The 20841-nt window shown below is 45.6% G+C and overlaps 1 protein-coding gene across 2 annotated transcripts; it reads right to left on the bottom strand.

Moving 5' to 3' along the window:
* Positions 1-53: 53 nt before the first annotated feature.
* Positions 54-18274, bottom strand: ACOX2 (acyl-CoA oxidase 2). 2 transcript variants are annotated; one of them, XM_038148690.1, is made up of 15 exons: positions 18057-18211; positions 17077-17357; positions 15741-15903; positions 12989-13140; positions 12620-12727; positions 11804-11923; positions 11212-11327; positions 10642-10814; positions 9410-9572; positions 8570-8760; positions 7242-7403; positions 6180-6285; positions 4119-4336; positions 2266-2395; positions 54-1551 (listed from the first exon to the last, which is right to left on the bottom strand). In XM_038148690.1, exons 2-15 carry the CDS (start codon positions 17234-17236, stop codon positions 1489-1491), a joined length of 2025 nt encoding a protein of 674 aa, XP_038004618.1. In that variant the 5' UTR covers positions 17237-17357; positions 18057-18211; the 3' UTR covers positions 54-1488. The 2 variants fall into 2 exon arrangements, with proteins under 2 accessions (XP_038004618.1, XP_038004619.1); XM_038148691.1 differs by having other exon boundaries at positions 1489-1551; positions 17077-17254; positions 18057-18274.
* Between the last annotated feature and the right edge of the window lie 2567 nt (positions 18275-20841).

Below are 20841 nucleotides of genomic sequence, written 5' to 3'. Positions count from 1 at the left end.
TCGGGTGTTCTGGTAGGGCCCTGGTTTCTTCCATTAATGATGTAATCTGTTCCTTTTTATGTTAATCAGTTGATTCAAACGTCTTTATTATAGACAAAGCTTGTGTTCTGAAAACTGCTTTAGATTGATCAAAAGATGGCAAATATTTATACTGGCTGAAGGGATAGAGATGGAGGGAACACAGAGCCTAAATACTTGTAGCTGCTAATAGAGTTGCCTGGTTTGTCAGCACTTTATGTAGTGACTTTATAATGCTAACTGCAGAATGCTTTTTCTAGTGATGTTCAAGTCAGGGCACTCAAATTCTGTGGCTTTACTCAATTTCATACAGACATTTCTACTTATCCTGGTCCCTTTGTCATAGTTATTAATAGAATTTCTGGTTATGATCTAACTTGATTGCAGCTGGGAGTAAGGGAGTTGGTATCTGTTTCATGGAGTGGATCCTGTTCTCCCATGAAGTTCTTGTCCCATGTAGGTGGGAGCTTTCCATCCCATATCTGGCTCTAAAGGCTGTCCTGGGGGGTATTTCTCTTCACATTTTGTCTCTTCCTGCTCATACATTGCAGGTTTTTGACTTATGTAATACGAGGCAGCAGTGAGAGCTTTATTCTTGCTAGCAAGGAGGGAAGAGAAGCAGAAGTGATGAAGCTCAGGAAGTTTTTTCTTTCTTGCAACACGTGGTAAGAAATATTAGTGTTAACTGGCATTGAATTATAATCACAAGATGTTCTTTGCAACACTTCATTTATGAGCAAATTAATGACTGGCCTGGATCAGCTCGCCCTTTCGATAATTATGAAGTATAATAATTAGAGAAGCAGTATTCCAAATAATGCACTTTATTGGAGCTCAAGATTTATAGAAATGAGCAGCTCTATTAATGGGAAGGTAAATTCTGCAGACTGGAGCTGGCATCAGCTTTGTCTGCATCTTCATTAGGCAGGAATATGCCAGTACTGAGCAAATCAAGAGCTATTTTAATTGTCAAAACAGATGCATTTTCTAATATAGTTTCTGATTGAAGAGAACAACATGTTCCTAAAAGCAAAGGATCATGATTTCACCATGGATTTTTCAGTAAAGTTGGTTGTTCTGGGTTTTTTGAAGGCACTATATAGTTACAACACACTGAGGGAGGGTTCACAGTGTGGTGGTGTTTTTTGTTTTCCTCAATCATCATATAGTGGATTTACAAAGAGAATAAGAAAGTCAAATGAGAGAGTTTTGATGCTGTCAAGACACGTCAGGATAGAAAACAATGAACCCTGGACCATTCCTGACTAGACTGTCTCACAGCAGCAGGTACCACTCAGCGCTGTTGGCATCTGCCTAATTGCAAATGGCTGGCTGAGAATCTTTCATACTTGTTGTAACTGCAAGTAAGCAACTGATTATTAATTCTGATTAGTCATTACTGATGCTTCAGAAATGCACTGTGCACAAAGAACAGGAGGAAATGTGTGCCCTTCACTTCGAACACGTTCTTCATAATTTTGATAGCGTGTTGTGCAGAAGTGGCTTCAAATACCTCTCGTAGGCTGGGCTTATCTGTTCAGAAAGAGAATGTGGAAGGGAATTAATGGCAATTAAGAAGGGAAAGGCTATTTTTTTTCTTAAGAACAATCTCTGAAATACATTAAACTGCACTACTTAAAAAACAACCAACAAACCAGCAGCTGCTTCAGCTATGTGCAAGATCTTTTTCCCTATATTATGTGCTGTCCTTCATAACCAGCACTCCACACTCCTCCCAAAGGGGACAGCATACTATTTAACCTCAGAAAATATGCTTGGACTTGAATGTTTGCTGAAGGCAAATTTTGTGTTTAAGTGTGGAATTTCAAAGGGATCCTGATTACCACAATAAAAATCTCACTCAAGGCCAAATGAGTTTTCAGACAGAGCAATACATATTTACATCACACAAAATTTTTACATTACTCTACAGTATGGATGAATTGAGAAAGCAAAGCGTTAAATACCATGAAGGATCAAATTGCCTTGTTTAACACTTATACTCTTTCTGGTTAAACATATTTAAAACCCCAAGTTTTGCACTAGTAGAAGCATTAGTGTACAGAAAATACCCTGCATTTAGTGTTGTTTCATAATATGTAAACAGACTTTTATTTCAGCTTTATTCTGTACAGTGTGATACAAAGAGGAATTTAAAAGCTCTCTTCTCTTATCTGTATTGCTTTTGTTAGAAGAAAAGCAGTTTCTGGCTGCTGTGGAGGTTGCCCAGCTGTAATTCATCCCTACCTGGTTGGTGGGTGACTTCTGAGCCCACTCGTAGAGGCGCTGGTAAACCTGCCCGTCGTAGCTGCCCAGAGCAGAGTTCAGGCTCTGGTCTGTGAAGTCAAAAGCATCCACCAGTGGCACAGCATCCTTCCTACAGAGCACAGGAGTGACATTCCTGTTACTGACAGGGTACGGCTTTGCAAGATGGGAAAATAAATCAGAGATAAACTTGGCAGTCTCCAGGTTTCTCCTGGAAAGCTTGTGCCAGTTTTCCTCCTTGTCTTTACTGGGAGGGGGGAAATCCTGCTTGTTCTGATTCCTCAAAGACATCTCTAGGTGACCCTGCCTTGGCAGGGAGATTGGACTAGGTGATCTCCAGAGGTCCCTTTCAACCCTAATAATTTTGTGATTCTGTGATGTTCTACTAATGCCCTGAGTAGTCTGCACTGCTGAGTGGGTGTTTGCAGGGTCTTTACCCTGGCTCCATCACCCAGTCTCCATCCCTAGTACAGGACTCCATGTCAGATTTTTTTCTCAGTAGTCTCTGCCAGTTTGTTCTTTTGATTTTTGTCTTTCTTTGTTTTATTTTTCATGTGCTGTATGTGTGTCTTATGGAATAAGGTTCCTACTAGACTGATGTGAAGTTGCTTTGCTGATCTTCAACCTTCATCCACCTTTCAGTATTTCTATTATCTCATCATGAGGTGCTGAGCTCTTCTATTCATATCTGTAAGAGCAAAACAACCCTGACCCATCCGAGGGCCCATCTGGTCCAGGGGCCAGTATGGAGAGCCAGAGCACAGGCAGCATCTCCTAAGCAGGAGATGGTTTCTTTTTCCTCATCCTTCCATCATCCTGGGTGTAGGAAGTTGTGCTGGCTGTGCCTCACACTTGAGGTACTAGGATGCAAAGTGGTTTGCTCAAATGTCAGCATTTCTATCTTCCAGTTCCTTTTGAGGAAGAGCTGTCTGAGGGTTTGGGAAAGACTGGGTTTTTGCTACAGACCAGGAAGTGGTAATATCCTTTCTACTAACTGTAAATATGTAAATACTCCATTCTTGAATCCTGTTAACAAGGCATGGACTAACACAGAAATTGCAATGAATTACAAAGACAACATGTTAGGCTTTTGAAAATGTTATGTTAAACTTATCACTTAATTCAGATTCTGTTACCAGGTTCTGAAAACCCTTGCTGTTTGGCTCAGCCCTGTTCTGCCCTTGCTTATAGAGTTTTCTTGTTTCTCTCCAGGTGGCTTAGGTAGAATTTTAGATACAGTAGCAACTCCTCTGCACCATAAGTTACTATGTTCTAAGCAAAGAGCTGAACCCTTTGTCAAAAAGTCTCTGTGAGTGTTGTGGTAAGTGAAAACCTTAACTCAGAATTCACAGTTGGTAATAAATGGTGTCGAGCAGATGCATCTGAAGTAGCTGTAGGCAGGATTGTTTGGGTACCAGTTGCAGCTCAGCCATGGCAACAGAGGAGGCTGTATTAGCTGTGGCTTAAGCAGATTTTGCAATGTGTGATGGGTTGCTGTGCCTGCCTCCTGCCAGTGTGCTCTGACTACATATTTTCCTGCTTTCACTCTACTGCAGATGGTAGAAAGTGTTCATGACTTCTTCATTTATAATTTAAGACTTTATGTTACAGAACTTAAGAGAGTGCAGAGGACCTGGACACTGGGGTCCGTTTTGCCACGAAAACAAGCTCTGAGTAGATGTTTCAATCAATTTCTAGTACTGCCAGGCACTGGAAATAAAAACTGAATGAGGTGAATTGACTGTGGAGATGTTGCCATAGGTACACCAGCACCCTTTTACATCTAGCACAGGGATAAACTGGAGAGCTGTGTGTGTCCTGCCGAAGCAGCTCACCGAATGACAGCCAGGAGGTCCAGGTAGGATGCTGTGACCATGTCCATCTGAGCTGCAGATGTGTATCCATCATGCAGGAAGGCTCCTGTATTTGAGAAGATCCCGTGTAGTGCAAAGAGGTCACAGAGATGTTTCATAATCTTCTGGATGCCAGCCTTGGTCTCGAGTTTTTCCACAGTTTCTGCAAAGTTTTTCACGGCAATGTAGTGGCAGTGAGCCTGGAAAACAAATGCAATCAACAGTGAATGCACCTCAAACACTTTAGTAGGCCAAGTGACTCAAATGTTCTCGCAAAGAATATAAAACCTTTTCATTTCCCTGGCACTTCTCCAGTCTGTATCCTTTGTTTGCTGGGTGAGCAGGCCATTCGCATTCGTGGCTAACAGCGACAGCAGAAGACAGAATGTGCAAACAGTCAACAACATGGTATTTGTAAACTCCAGAAAACTGCTTCAGAAATCATGCTGGTACTTATTCTAAATAGTTCTGATCAATATCCCAAAGAGTTTATGTGAAGGAAACACATTGGAATGTGCTTGTGTTGTAAGTGAATGCTGGTTGTACATCAACAGGAGAAAACTTCTGTGGAAGGCCTTGGGCTCATGGTACTGGGATCAGTGTCTACAAGGCTTCAGCTCTGGAAACACCATTGTCACAGAAGTTACCTCCCACTTTTGTGGTTTTAAGTAAACTGGTAATTTCAGGGTCACACACCAGTAGCATGTCTGACTCAGAAATGACAGAAATATTAGCAGAGGAGCAGAGATGAATTAGGCTGGCTCTGGCTGCAGTGACACTGCTGGGGGTGGTTGGTGGTGCTGGGATCTGAGTGGGTTCACTCCCCCACTGCTCAGTTCCCTTCCAGCTGCAGCTGTAAGCATGGCACACCTGCACTGCAGCTTTTCCTGCTGCCACGGTGAAGCTGCAGAGGTGGAGGCCAGTGTGGAGTGCAGAACCTGCCTGAGAAGCTGAGTGGCCCTGAGTGGGCACTCAAGCAATTAACCTGTGTGGAGTCTGCCCAGTGTCTGAGGCACTCAGCTGAGAGCTGGCAGGTAACAGTTCATAGAGCTGCCATGCCAGATGTGTGGGTGAATCCCCAGGGAAGGTATGGAATAAGAAGTAAATACAGAATTGCCCCAAGAAGGCAGCAGTATACCAAAATTTTAAAGTTATGGGGAAAATTCAAGGGGTTTGGATGACTTTTCCTGTCCCTGAAATACTTAAGAGACTTTGGGGGCCTAGATCCCATTTTCTGAAGAGTTGGAAGGAAGGAAGGAAGGAAGGAAGGAAGGAAGGAAGGAAGGAAGGAAGGAAGGAAGGAAGGAAGGAAGAGCAGGCCTTCACCATAACTGTAGTGGAATTGCACTTAATTGCATATTAAAAGAATTTTGGGTTTTGGAGATACAGCACTATCAACAGATTTAGTTTTCACTAATATTTAGGGCTTTTCTCCCCTCTTTTCTGCTTAATTCTGTATTAATTCACCGCTGTTTTAGGGAACAAATTCTGCTGTCCCAATGCTACTTCAGCTGAAAGTATCTCTTACAAATTTGAATTCTCTTTCAGCACTGGTTAGGTTTTCACTCTTTTCCCTGCAGTTATCTTTCCAGCAGATGGAAGAAGTACCAGGCATGTTTCATCTTTTGTGTGACTCCACCAGCTTTCAGTGGAGTGGCTTTAGGAAGACTCCTGTGGGCACTAGAAACACTGGATTCTTATAAAAAGATGAGTGTTGGCTGGAGATGGTGGGATTTTGTTGCAGGATATGGGAGGTCTGATTCTGCCAGTAGTGGCAGCATAACTGTGAAGGTATTTTTTCTCCCTTTCATTTCTCCTGGTCTCTTTCTACCTGGCCTATACAGACAGCACATTTTTCAGATAAGGAATCGCTTCTTAATACAACTTTTCCACCATGCAGAACACAGTGACAGTGTCTGTGGTGTCTCTTAGATGCCAACAGGAAACAATAAACAGCACTGAGGCTTTAAGCTAATCATGCCATTTCTGTTGCATATTATTTCATAAAGACTAACATCAGATAAGCAGATAAATTGTGCTAACCTTTGCAGCCTGCACCAGCTGCACTGTGCACTGGTTCCACGCATCATGCTTTTTGACTCCAGACTGGATCAAGTCCTGTAGTTTTGCTGCTGTGCTGCTTGTGAGCCTGGAAAATTGAAAAAGCACAAAGCATCCTGTATGTGCATACCCCATGCATGAATTTGCACTCAGGAGTTATGTGTGACTGAAGTGCAAACTGGCATTTCTGACATCTGGAGTTATCTACATTCAGTATGAGTGAACTTAGATTATGCAAAATGTAACTATAAATTGTGGGAAGAACCCAGACCACCCTGGTCCTGAAGGATTTCTGCCTTCTCAGCTTCCAGGGTAGTTTACCAGGGATTTGGCTGAGCTTTTCTTGGGTTGTGTAAGGAGAGATTGCAAAACAAACAGTAATACTGGACTGCTGTCACATTATGTTTCTCCTTTTCTACACAGGGATTCAAATCCTGTTCCCATTGAGGAAGCTTTTTGAAGAGTGGCTGGTTTTACACTGGTTTCAATGACAGCAGGGTTGTCTTGTTACCTGATTTTCAGAGGTAGCACCTATATAGCCCATAACTGTGTACATAATTCTGAGACCACTCATGATATAATTTTTATCTATGTTAAGTTGCTGAATGTGTGTAATTGAAAGGCTACAGACAGAATGAGAGGCTCTGTTCTTGCTGTGGTGTAAACTGAAAACAAACATCACTTTCTCAGGTATGTGAAATTTTAAGATTTTAATAGAATTGCTCAGGGTCCAATAAAGATTTTACTGCATGGCAACTCAGTGATGTGGTCTGGGATTTACTTTAATAGTGCCATCAATTCTGTGAAATGTAGTTGTTTGGTAGCACGTGGCTTAAAAGCTTCTGAGTGTGAAAGCTTCATACTGAACATCTGACATGGCTGTTAACCCTGTGTAGCCTTCCTTTTCTTTTTCAGGAACTGATGGTACCAATCCTAGTTTAACTTATTTTATTTTACCTCCCTTTAAAGCAAGGAAAAAGCTAAGCTCTTAACACATTTCTGATATCAAAGAGAGAAATTCTGTCTCCCGCCCTCTGTACTGACCTGACTGCCACGTGTTGATAGGCCTCAGTGTAAATATCTGGACTCAAAAAATCCAACTTGTTCTTGGCTGGACACTTCCCGTGTTTCCCTGCAGCCAGGTAAGTGACAGATGGTGGCACAGGCTGGCCAGCACTGGCTGCCATGAAGCACTTAATCAGGAACCTGGGAAGAGGGTAACAGTCAGAGCAGATCACTATGGTGGTGATCTCCTCGCAGCAAACAGACATGCAAAAAGTAAAGTGGGCTCAGGTGAGGAGCAGCAAGGTGTGACCCATCCCATCAGTGGCCCGGAATGAACAAGTCATGACCATTTGTTTTGCATGTTACTCACAGTAACCTGATCTGTGGTGGGTCTCAGGGGTGGCCTGTCTGCCTTATTTAATACTACAGCAATCCATAATGATATTTTTTTCAGCAGAAACTTGCTGTGGCTATTAGCAGTCTCAGCAGTGTAGTGATTAGATACATAATCAACTTTGCAACCTGAGTCTCAATGCTCTGGAGCTTTAACTGTGATTTGGTGTTACCCTCTGTGATCCCCAACACACAGTCACATTATGTTAACACATGAGACCCCTGGAGAGAGTTTACAAGGAGCATTCCCCACTCCCTTAGTTTTTGGTCCCTCTGCTGTGAGCTAGACTGACCAGGTCTGGAATTCAAAGGGTACAGCATTTCTCTTGACTTTGCTGTTGATCTTGCAAAAAGCAGTGATGAGTGCAGAAATGTCTGCATGGCAGCACGGAGCTATGTGCTGCTCTGACCCTTGGAAGTGCCCTGGTGTTCTCCTTCTAGTAAAACCAAACATTATTAAAAGTTCAAGCAGCTGTAGTTTCTTTATCCTGTAATTCATCTACTCTTGATAATCCTGAGTCTGTGTGTTTGGAGGGACATCTTGGAGCATGACTCATCCACTTTCAGTATCCAACAACTTTGCTTCCTCTGAATTGACTCCACTTTACCAATATTGCATTACATGGAACCATTGTCATTACATTGTGCATTACATTGGCACATTGGTTGCTTAAAAAATTACCCACAAAACTTTCACAGCAATACCTTTGCTATGCTACCAGGCAAAGAGGAAAATGAGGTTATGCAGAACAGCACCTGCATACGTCCCCAAACCAAAAATAGAAGAGATAATCCAGTTCCCACACACTTCCATGCTTGTTAGACTGAAGGCATGAATAGTTTATGTCCTGAGCTGTATTTTTAGATGGTGCTGTGAGAAAGGAGTAGCTGGTTTTACTGGTTTTGGACAAGAAGTGGTAAAGGCTGAATAAATGAGAGGGCAGGCTTTTAGATGAACACATTTGAATTGTTACCTGGCAGTTTGCAGGAGCAAAATGGTGTTTTCCCCTTCATAAATACAAGAGGCAAGTATTTTGGTATACAAGGAAGGCAGTCCACTCAGCAGGGAGTAGCCATGGCCCCCACAGGCCCGGAGACAGATCTCCACTCCTGCTGTGCAGTGCTGAGTGATCACAGCTTTAAAACCCGAAGATAATGCATGGAGCTGTTAAAAAAAGAGAGGAAAAAAGCAGAGTATTACCACTGGAATCCTCAGAAGAAGTTCCTTTATTAAATTTTGTGCAATATCTGGGCATGAAATCCCTGTTAGGTTTCCCTTTGAATGCTGGTAGCACCCAGTTCCCCGAGCCTGACCTTTGGTGTCTCTCTGGGATGCTGCACATGCTCCTGCTGGGCACACTGTAGTCAGTTTATGCATTTCTGCATTTCTCTCAGCCAGTTCTGGCCTTGGCCACCTTTGTTCAGAGTGTGTTTTCATTTCAAGCACCTAATTGCAAAATATTCTGTTCTGTTTAAAAAGTCACATTTTTGGTTTTGGCTGAGATGTTCGTGCATGCGCATTGGAGCTGAAGTTGTGTAATAACACTTTGTGCCACCAGCTACTTGGAACGAGGTTCTGGACATGCTTTTCAAGGACTTTTCACTCTGCAATGGTTCCCAAAACAAAAAGTTTTGGGTGGTACAATGAATGCTGTTGCTGACTGGCTGCAGATCTGGCACACGTCCTTTGAGCTCTTAGTGCTTCCTCTTTCTCCAGTTCTCTAGTGGTGAGAGGAATGCTCGTCCAATTTGCTAAAATACTTTGACATTTAGGGAACAGAAGCGTTGTGTGAGTTAATTCTGCTGCAGCTCACCTCTGGCAGCATGTCAAAGTTCTTCCTCTGGATCTCTCTGTACCCCCTGTTGAATAGCTCCTGCAGGTAGTCATTGGTGAAATGAAAGGCATAGGCTGCTGCCAGCTGGGGCAGCAGTTTCTCTTGCTGAGTCTGGTAGTCAAGGATTTTTGCTTCTTGTTCCCTGTTGGAAGACAGCTGATGAAGCAGGGGAAGTGTGGACATGGGCATAGCTACTGTTACTTTATCTGCTGCAGAAGGAAAATGGCATTTTTCATTACCAAGAAGCAGTGTGTGAACAAGACTGAGCTGACAGTGTGGCAGCAAATCTGTCCAGTTTGCTGAGCTGTTGGAGAAACAACCCCCAAAAAAGCCTTACAGTGTAGAAAAGGCTTTGTATGGTCAGTCAGTACAGAGGGGAACACGGACTGCAGGAGAGGATGAGAGTGAGGCCTTCAAGGACAGCAAGTTGCTAGGTGTTCCAGAAAAGGCAGTGGCATTGCACCCTGATAAACTTTGGCTTTTTAAATGGAATCTTTGTGGCCCCGTGCATAGAAATGTTTCCCTGAAAATATTTGAGTCTGAATTATTTAAAGTTTTCTGAGCTGTTTTGGGATGTTCTTCATCACTTCTGTGGTTACTACGTTTAGGACTTCAATCAATGGAATTGGTAATTACAATAGTTCAGCTGCTGTGCTCTTCTGTTTGGTTTCTGTTTGAACCAAACCGTGTTTTCAGTAGGATCTTCCTGCTTTTGAAAGGATATTTAAATGGAAATCTTTGTAATCCATTCAAATTAACATATTTCTTTAAAAATAATGGGGATTCAACACTGAATACAATTCAGTGCTTAAAGTTTGATATTAGATTTCTGGATGTTGGGAGGTATTTTAATGGCACATCCACTAGTAGGGCACTATGGAATAAGAATTCAGCAACTTGTCCATTTTGTCTGGATTCTGCTCAGTTATGGGATTACAGGGGAAGGCCAGTTATAAAAGAATAAGTTGCCTGTGTGAGCAAGTGACCTATTTGAAGTATGAAACTTATCTTGGAAAGAACTGTAAACATTCTCTTGTACTTTGACTGAAGCTCGTTAATGTAAATAATGGGGAAGCACGTTTATCATGCCCTGTCTGGCCAGGAAATCAGCCAGTGATGGGCTGAAAGATAAGATGAAGAGAAGAAATACAAACTGGCGTGGGGGAACACAGTGTACAGTCCCCTTCCCAGCAGGGGATGCATGGCATTACCCAGGCTTTAGCTTGGACTGCCGGCGAACCACCGAGTAGCGGATGGCGATGGTGCACGCCTTCATGAGGGGTGTCAGAACCTCGTCTGCAATGAGGGAGATGCGCACTGTCGTCATTGTGAAATAATTAATCTTCTGTGACCCCTGTCTTACATAGGTGCCATCTGGTCGAACCTAGAGCAGAGAGAGGCTGTCAGATGCTGCCTTAGTCAGTACTACTGTGGTTGCGTAATCGCTATGCACGGAATAAAATGGACATAAAAATCCTTCACTGAATGCAAACAATGCTTTTATGGATGATGGATGAAAGACATCCATTTGAAGAGACAAACTCTTACTGTTTCTGGCAGAGGTAGGTTCTGCCTGCCCTACGATCCCCAGCTTCTGAATGTAGAATTCTTGACGCTGAGTTTCATTTAGGATTCAGGTACCTTCTGCCCTTGGTAAAACCTCAGAGACTTGCTGACACTCCAAGGAAGATTTTTGTCCCAAATTTAGACAGGTCCCTGTTGTCTCTCTGGCTGTGGAACGAGAGTCTGACAGCAAGGCTGTGATGTGAGTCCACACATACCTCACAAAACTTGCTCAGCATGTTCTCCCTGGGGACACGCACGTTCTTCAGCAGGAGGTAGCCGTTGTCAATGTGCTCAAAATTCATTTTGGGACCGATGTCTCCTGCAGTTATGCCTGCAGCAGGAGAAAATACAGCCTGCTTACTTCCACTTGAACTTTTTCCTCCCCATTTTGTGTCAGGATGGGAACCTCCAAAGAAGGGCAAGGTCAGCTCTGCTTCTTCCCCAGCATGGGTGATCTTGCCCGAGGGGTGAAACAGGCATTTGAATGCCTTGTAGTAGTTTGTTTCTGTGATCCATTGACAGATGGATCTGTGCTGACTGGGGTCAGAACTGAGGTGTTAATGCAGAGGTGCTCAGAGCAGCCCAGGCTTCTGCTTATGTCAAGGGCTTGGTCTGGATATGGCTGAAGATATGTCAAATTTCCCTTCAGATCAAAAGGTTGGGGTTAATGATAACTGCACCTTGGCTATCTCTCTTGGCTTGGTTTTGGCAATTATAACTCGTCCTGGGGCCAATGTTTTATGAAACACTTAAGGGCAAAATAGGCAGAGCACCTGCACAAGTGCTGCAGTGTCTGGGGTTATTTACCTGGGCAGAGGGAATGGTCCTGAAGGCTGCGTATCTGCACGATGAAGGGATGGATGCCATAGCACTTGCCATGGATGTACAGCTGAGCAAAGACCACTGTGTGGGTTGCTGATCTTCCCACTGTGAGAAGAAAAACAGCCCCATTTCCTTAAGACAAGGTACAGCATAAACACAGTTCAGAGAAGTCAGTACTAATTATGTGTTGGCTCTTAGGTATGGGTCAGCACAAGTGCGTGCTGGAAACCTAAATCAGCCTGCTCTTAGCTCTCAGAAGTTGCACCATCATTCTGCCTCTGTTGCTGCCCATGAGGCTTGGATTATCAGTTTTGTAACAGAATATGAGAAAAAATAAACAGTTTGAGCTAATGTAGTGGTGAGAGTGGGAAGTGCTGTGGCTGTTGCAGTGACTCCAGTTATTTTCTGTGAAATACCTTCCTGAAGGGAGCAAAGAATTTCACACTTGAATCCTTTATGCTGAGACTGTCTGATGACTGGAGTCCTTTATGCTGATGACCTCCCTGCAGTTTTTGGTTGTCTGAGTATTTTTTAAAAAGAAGAGAAGATTTATTCCTGCAGAGGCAAGAGCTTTCCTGAGTGAAGTTCTTCAGCCTGCAACCCAAGGGGTTTTTGCAGATGATGGTGGCTCCTTTGTGGCCTTTGAACTTGGACAACCCCCTTTCTCTTACTTGCTTGTTCATGTTGAGTATCTTTTATTGAGTCTTCTGCTAGCACTTGGGCCCTCAAACACAGAACTTAACCAGGGTAGATGGAGTAACTGAAGGAGGCAAAACCCAAGATACTTTGTGTGGTACTTACTGTCTCCAGGCCACCACTTCATGGCAGAGATCTTTGGTGTGTTCAGTATAAACTCCTGAGTAGCAGTATCAAAGACTGCTGTAGTTTCCAAACCCTGAAGATAAGTGCCTTTAAAAAAAGAAATTAAAAAAGTATCTATCTATGTATCTATCTCCTGGCATATCACAGGGATGGGGAGAGCGCAGGATCCCTGGAAGCTGGCTGTGGGTATTATCAGGGTTTTGTGGTTACCCTTCTGATGAAAGCCATGAACAAGAACCCAACCACCCCCATCCCAGTAAAGGATGGACAGTTTGTAATCAAATTCCCATGGGAATCTGGGCTGCAGGCTTGTGCCATAGAGAAAAGCTGTTTTCCCTGCAGCCTTACCGTGCCCCAGTTCAGTCTGGGCGTAGCTTCCAATGAGCTTGTGCTGGGTGGCGAGAGGAATCCACTTGGCAATTTGTTTGTCCGAGCCCAGCACTGAAATACTTCTCATGAAGACGCGGTGAAGGAGGAACGCCACATCTCCTGACAGTGCCCTGCAGAGGAGGCACAAGGGGAGCTTTTAAGGGGATGAAGTTCCAGGCATGTGATGAATGAGGCAGTGGCACTGCAGCGGTCACCAGACAGTACCACCTGCTGCCTTTTGAATTCTGCCTTGTCATACCTTGCCCAGCACCCAGCACCAGCACAGTGATGCAGGAAAAGTGCCCTTCCAAGCTGCTTTTGTCTCTTCTTTCATAACAGAGTTTGCATATGTGTTGCTTGCTCATTTCACTTGGTCTTGGAGGAATTATCTGTTCTGAGTAGCAGATGTTGAGCTAAAAGCACAACCCAGATCCAAAGCTCCTGACACTCTGTAAGCATTTTATATTTTTATTTTACTTCATAGGATTTTTTCCTTGATTATTTAAGTCAGATTTTGAGGCTGAACTAAAAAGAAAGAACAAAACAGCACCCGACTTGAAAAACCCCAAACCCTAGCAATTCACTGTGAGGCATATTAGACTGAATTACACACGTAGGTATCTGGGACCTGGATCTCCTGACCCTTCCCGTTCCTATTCTGGAGAAATACCATGGTATGTTGGGTTTGTTGCTGTGCTTTTTGCTGTTTGTTTGCTGCCTGTTGCTGTCAGTGAACAATACCAGGGTTCATGGAGATTTGTCCTGAATTGAGATGTTATTTTCTTGTGGAAAAATTCAAATACATCCAAGTAACCCCTGGTTTATTATCTGGTCAGGTCTTTCACCATCACCATCTGCATACATCCTAAGAAGCACTATTCCAGAAACTGTGTATGGAAATGTGGGTACAGTGATTTCCATGGTGCAAATGAGAAATTTATTTCAGCTTTTTTTGCATGTGGGAAATAATAAGAAAACATGAGGAATATAACTATATGCCTCTTCCTGGGATTCCTCAGAACAAGGCTGAATCACCTCACACACACAGGTACATGTACAAGTAAGTAGTGCCTGTGCTGTTCTCAGCAGCTGAGTGGCTGTAAGCACATTGCTTTACTGCAGTGCTCTAGGGAGCATCTCCTTTCACATAGATACCTTCTGTTGTTAACAAATGACTCTGACCTTTCTATTACACTGGCCCTGAGAGAGAATTAATCATGCTGAAACAGTGTGTGTGGGGGGGAAATATGAACAAAGAAGTTAAAGGAAAATTGCTTTGATTAAGAGAAAATGACTTAATGAATCCTTGGCAGCCTGGCCAGAAATAATGTTCCTTCAGCTGCGATTTGAAAAGCTGGATTTTAAATTGTGTGAGTGATTCACTGCCAGGCACTGGGAGCCAGGGTTCTGTCATAAGAGCGTGGTGCTCACCTGGAGTTCCATCAGGCAAGAGCTGCCCTGCCAGACAGCTCTGCTCCTCATCCAGCAAATAGGACAACACAGGGCTGGTCCTGCCACAGCCTTTGGCATCAGGGGGCCTGATAAAAGCACACCTGGGTGGGATTTTTTTTTTGTTCTGAGGGAGCAGTGGAGAGACGCTTTTTAATGGGAATATAATGATCAGGTCCAAGAGCTCTTGATGGCACATTTCCCCCTTCATTAGTTCCACTCGCTGTAAGTGGTGAAGAGCTCACATAAAAAATTATCATCTTTCATATGACGGGGACAACTTTTTAGCAGGGCCTGCTACCACAGGGCAAGGGGTAATGGTTTTAAACTAAAGGAAGGTAGATTTAGACTAGGCATAATGAAGAGCTGATTTTCAATGAGTGTGGTGAAACAGTGCCATAGGTTGCCCAGAGAGCTGGTGGATGCCCCTTCCCTGTAAACATTCCAGGTCAGGCTGAACAAGGCTCCGAGCAACCTGATCTAGTTGAAGATGTCATTGCTCATTGCAGAAGGCTAGACTAGATGACCTTTAAATGTCCTTTCCAACCCAAACTGTGCTATGAGTCTATGAAATGCCAAAAAGTGGCTCTGAGTGTCAGCAGTGCTGTGTAAGGAACAGGCACTGCCCTTCTGAGTGACACTTCTGAACTTGCACCTTCCTACTGGTATGTGACCCCACCAAGCAGACAGCGTGCCCTGGGCAACAGCCAGCCAGGAACTGACTGAGCAAAGGGGGAAAGGAGGGGCAAGCAACTGAAATGTGGAGCTCAGACCCACAAGAAGTCTTAAGAAAACTTTTGAAGGAAAGGACTGTAAAAATACTTTATTCTCATTTACCTACAAACTAAGGTGAGTTTTTTCCTTTTTTTTTGTTTAATAAAATATGTGTTTTCTAGATACACAAAATGTAATCTTTCATTTATTTAGAAGTCAATAATGTAACTGAAACAGCACCACTTCCAATTCTAGTTATATGTTTTAAAAATGTCTAAGGGGTGGTATGAGAGCTGCAGAACAAGAAAGGAAGTTGTTGTTGAATGGAAATCTCATGTTGTGGTTGTGAACTCCTGTGATCTATCACACTGTACCCATGTGCTGCTCTCTGAGAAGTTCCTGGTCATGTACCACCATTTTCCCTTTTCCTGCAGCACATTTTTATCCAAACCTAATCTGTCAGCTGTTGGCCTTTCCCAGCCTTTGCTAAACCTGATTCTTGTAGGCATACAAAAGGTTTTAACAAAAAATTAGTTGTACATAAACAAAACAAAAAAAAAGAAATCACCTGTAAATGTACTTATATTCAGGTCCATCCTCAGTCCATCCCATCTCATGCATCTTTTTCTGGAGATGAACAGCCTTCCTGACTGCTGCTTCGTACCTCTCATTCTGGGTCTGGAAATACTGATTTTCTCTGCTGAATACAGGGTCAGATTCGATAGCTTCCACTGCAAAGCAACACAGAATAGTTGGTTCTCCTGGGGCTGGGGAAGTGCAGGCAGTGCCTCGAGCCATGTTTGGGAAGAGCAGGCAGGACTGGACTCATGGATACTGATGCTCTGATTTTTAGGGTGCTTGCAGGCCGGTTTTGTTTTGCCAGTTCTGGCTCCCATGGCTGTCACATCTAACGCTGAAAAGCAGCGGGCTTGGGGAAGCACAAGGGGAACTGAGTGGGCCTGAGAGAGGGGTCTGTTCACTGGAAATGGTGACCCTGCAGGGTAAGGCACCCTCCCTGGTCAGGGTGGGAGAGGAGACTTCTGGCAGAAGATGCCAAGGATCCCTCTGCCTCCAACTGCTGTGAGGGCAGTAAGGGCTGTGGTGAGCTGCATTTTGACCAGGCTTTGGTGAGCTGCATCAGCCAGAGGGTGGATTATAGCTACAGCCTGCTGAGTGTCCTGCTCGGGATGTTACCAGCCCACTGCACTGTTACACAACTCAAAGTCACTATTTCTGTGTGAGTTTGAACACTCTCCTTGTCCATTTTGCCTTAAAACCTTGAGTCTATTCATATGGAAGGTTATACTGAACTCCAGTGGCACTGTGAAGAGGGCGATCCCAGTGGCTGTGCTGTTTTCCTCTGGTAAGTGTATAATATGGATGCAGTTACAGAGACAACAGTGAGAGCTTTTTCCTCTATTTCTTCTGAGCAACAGTCATTTTTTGGCACACCCATCACAAGTGAGAGCAGCTCAGCCTGGTTGAGCCAACCCACGCAAGAAATTCCCCACCTGGATGAGCCCAACATGCCAAGGAGGAAAGCTGGCTGTGGTTCACACGTGATGTGTGTTTCTGCACAGCAGCACCAGCCCCTGCACGCATTTCCCTCACACATGGATCCTCGACCCTCAGTTCTTGTATTCCAGTTTAACCGGTCTTGCCAGAGACAGGGGATGGGAGCAGGGAGGAGGAAAAGCTTCAGACAGCAGGAGTGGCTGCGGAGGAGTCATATTGATTTACATGAAGAGAAGACTCCAGCTCCACACTCCCACTTTTTAAAGAGATGGGGGATAAGCAAATGCCCAGGAGCACAAACCCCACTGTGCTGCAAAGGAGCAGCAGAGCAGCAGGACACAGGCATGGCCTGTGCCAGCCCCCAGCAGGGCCTCGTAAGGGTCACTCACCCACTGCCCTCCGTATCCGTGTCTGCTCCGCGCCGCCGTCCAGCAGGGCTGTGAGCTTCTCCACGCTGAAGGAGGCTGTTTGCCGCTCGCTGGCGAGGTCGGGGTTCACGCTGCCGAGCACCGAGCCCTGAGAGTGCTTGCTGGTCTCCAGCAGAGCCATCCTGGAGCCTGCGCTGCTCTGCAAAGAGAAGGGGCTCCTCTGGCACTGGCACCTGTCACTGGATGCCTGATGGAGGCGTTGGCACAGCGAGGATGGTTTTGGTAGGTTGGCCAAGATGTACCTGCACAAGGGTTGCGTGAATATTTAGGCACTATCCTGTCCTCATTGCAATGGGCAGTGGAGATTTATGGCACTTCAAAGAACTCAAATTGCAGATTTTATGACATATTCTAAAACATAAAATATTTTTCTTTTCCCAGTCTGTCCCCAGTATTCCATGAGAAGTTAATGCTGCAATATCCCACTGCCATGTGTTAATGTTTACGGGAGTTTCTGGCCCAGGGCTCACAGGCACTGGTGGCTCTGCCTGTGCTGCCTCTGTCCTTGGGGCTCTACCCCTAACCCCGTGTTAGTGAGATTGGTCGCAGGCCATTAGTAAAAACAAAAGCCGTAGTGAGTAGAAAATAAATCAGATTTTTCCCTTGAAGAGGCAGATTTTTCCCTTGAAGAGGCTGCTGCCTTCCCAAACATCAGATTACTTTAAGAAATACAAACTCTGGAAACCACTGCAAATGTGTTATTCACTCCTGCTTTTTCTGACACGCAGGTCTTTAGTCCAAGGTGTCCTGCTGGAGAGAGCAGAGCCTGGGGCAGCGCGGCGGGCACACCCGGTCGGGGTAACCCGGCGCTGCCCTTGAGCCGTCACGGGGAGCGCGGGGCCGACCGCCGGGGACGCCTCGGCCTCGGCTTCCTCTTCCGTGAGGCTGCGGGAGGAAAATGCGATTCCTTTCTCTCCGTGCAAACGCGGTCCCCCACGTACCTCGTCTCAGGCGTCCTCCGTGGAGCCGTCCGGCTGCTGCCTCCCGCCCGGGCCGCGGCTGCCGAGCCCTGCGCGGGGACCTTGTCCCGGAGCCGGCGCCGCGGGCCGCGGGTGTTCCGGGGAGCGCTGACCTCTGCAGGCAGGAAAATCCCACAGCCCCGAGCGCTCGGAGGGCTCCAAACGGGGCTGTTTCCGATCCGCTAGGGCACTTGGCGCTTTGGACATTGCTCTTCCAGCTCCGTCACCCAAGGGACACCCTGCCCGTCTGCTGGTGTTTTTAATTTTGGTTTATTGTTTTCGTAGCCTGCTCCGGGTGGAGAGCAGCACGCCTGGGGCTGGCGCTGCTCCGTGCCTGGGGGTCTGCCGTGCTCTCCGCGTTTCCCCAGCTGTGTCGCGGCACTGCCCTCAGCCCTCCCCGCGGCTCGGGGTGCAGGGCCGGGACGCGGGGCTGTGCCGGGGAGCCTGACACGGGGATGTGCTCCTGAACCTGTCCCTGCTGGGGCCCAGTGGGCAGGAGAGGGGAGCTCACATCCCTCACACCCTGCTGACCCTGGCTACAGCAGCGTGAGCCTGGCGGGAGAGGAACCCAGCAGAGGATCCCTCCTGCCCGCGGCTCTTCGATGGGCCCGTGCTGCCGCTGCAGCCCCAGCTGGAAACTGCTTTGCAACGCGTGGGGCTCACATTACGGAAGGCTTGCTTTAACTTGGGAAGTTAAGCAAATGCTGGGACATCGGATGTAGTTTTGGGTAATGATAATTTTAAGCCTGGAGCTGAGCTAGTTGAACCAAGCCCAGCAGCCACAAGGAGCAGCGGTCAATGAGAGCAGCCAGCTGCAATGCAGTCAGTGGCTCACGGGCAGTGGACGGTGTGTTTGGGATCACTCTGGTGGATTAAAGATGCCATGTGGCTCCATCCCACTCCCAGAGTGACAGGGTGTCCTAAGGCTGTGCTCTTTCCTGGTCTGTACTGCACAGTATCGCATCCCACAGTGACTCGGGGTCATGAGTGGTTGGGAGGCAGTACATCCTTCTGAAGTGCTCTGTGGGATTTTTCCATTTGTTCTCACATTTCCTTCTGCTGGAGTCAGAAGTGCTTGGCCTTGTGCTTCTTGACTGCTGTTTGTAATTCAGCGAGTGGGTCTGGCTCTCCTGAAGGGAGGGTGAGGGATGACAGATTGGAAAAAGCCTGTCCCTGAATCTCTTAGCAACCTGATGTTCATGCAGGTTTATATTTGGGCAGGCTCAGGTACTGCCTGAGTAGGTCACTGCCAGTGTGTGTTAGTGAGGTCTGAGCTGGAGAGCCACCAGAGCTGCACTCCCAGCTTGGCTCCAAGTGCCTGTGGATGACCAGAGATCTCATGGGCTGTGATGAGAACCAACAAAACCCACAAGAGCACCTGGTCATGCTGTGTTGGAACACACCCTCATTATTATGTTGCTGATAATTTTGCATTTTTGCCCATTTTCATTAGGCTGGATCTCACCAGTATCATGGCCAATTCAAGATTTCATATAATGCTTTCATCAACACAAAGTTGATGAAGTTTCAGTCTGTGGCAGTTTTAGATAATTTTGGGAAATGATCTAAGTATGGAGAAATACCTAGGAGAGGGAGAGGTGAATTCCTGGGAAGGGGTGTTCAGCCAGGGCCAGTCTGAGGGTACCACTGGCTTGAGGAAGAAAACCAGAACTTCCCATTTCTGAGGCCGTCATGAGGAGTAAAACAGGCAGTAAAATGTAAGTGTTCCTTGACAGGAAATTTCACTGCAGCAAATTATCTAGGAGCACTTCAGGAGTGAGTGCATAGGAGAAGAGATCTCAGCATGACCTGGATAAAGAGCAAAGCTGGTATTGAAAACTCTGGCAGTACGAGAAATCCCAGGCAATGGAGCAGTTTGAGCATAGCTAAAAGGTTTTTATCTTTAAAGAACAGAAGTGATTGGTTCTCACTCTCTTCCACAGAAGAGGAACTGTCACAATGAGCAACTACCTTTGGCATCCATGCATGGAAGGAGGTGTGTGATCACTGTCAGGAGTTTTGGGGCACAGCCCATTGAAACCTCACTGCTGGGGCTGGGAAAGGTTGATAAAGCATTTTACAAAGTCCTGCATGAGTGCCCTGGTCTCATGTCTAACCAGAGGCCTAGAGAAGATTTGTTGCTTTGAAAGGTTTGTGCCAGGAAATGAAGTACACAACCTGCCACGGTAGGGTAGCGAGGGAGCTGTTATTGTCAGCATCAAAGAGGTGGGAAGATGGTTTGTAAACCTGACCTGAAGAACAGGTTTAGAGAAAGATCTCACCCCTAGTGAGGAGCTGGCTGGCCACACCAGTGCCACAGGGAACACCTCCCAGTGTGGCAACCCCAGCAGATACCTGGTGTCAGAGAGATGCATCCAAGCACCACCTCCGCCTTGTTCTGAGTGGGCTGTTGGCATCTGTGCTGATAAGGACGTTTCTAATGAGACAGAGAAGTCCTTTTCATTTGCTTTGCTGCATTCAGTTTTAGTCCTGGCTCTCAGGAGCCATGGTGTGTGTGACCTGCATGTGTGAAGCACAATCTCTTTTTCTTATCTACTAAATCTGTGGTCTTTGGTTGCTGCTAAAGCAATTTTAAAAATGTCTAAATAGGCTCACTAGTGTGAGGATTACTTGTCAGTTCAAAAAATATTTTAAATTAAATCCAAGGATGTATTTCCATGGCTTTGTGTGGATTTTACCCTGCCAGGCAGGTGGGCATCCACAGTCGGTTAGAAATCAAATAGGAATTTTAGTGCACAAAGCCTGA

The sequence above is a fragment of the Motacilla alba genome, chromosome 12 (assembly GCF_015832195.1).
Source record: "Motacilla alba alba isolate MOTALB_02 chromosome 12, Motacilla_alba_V1.0_pri, whole genome shotgun sequence".
In the NCBI taxonomy this organism is placed as follows: domain Eukaryota; kingdom Metazoa; phylum Chordata; class Aves; order Passeriformes; family Motacillidae; genus Motacilla; species Motacilla alba.
This window is presented reverse-complemented; position numbering and strand designations above follow the sequence as displayed.

Excerpts from the sequence above, each read along its gene's own strand:
- ACOX2 (XM_038148691.1), bottom strand. The coding sequence starts at position 17,236 with ATGGCTCTGCTGGAGACCAGCAAGCACTCTCAGGGCTCGGTGCTCGGC. Across the intron at positions 15,904-17,076 it reads ACGGATACGGAGGGCAGTGG|TGGAAGCTATCGAATCTGAC; the intron begins GTGAGTGACCCT and ends GTTGCTTTGCAG. Across the intron at positions 6,286-7,241 it reads TATCAACACGTGGCAGTCAG|GCTCACAAGCAGCACAGCAG; the intron begins GTCAGTACAGAG and ends TCAATTTTCCAG.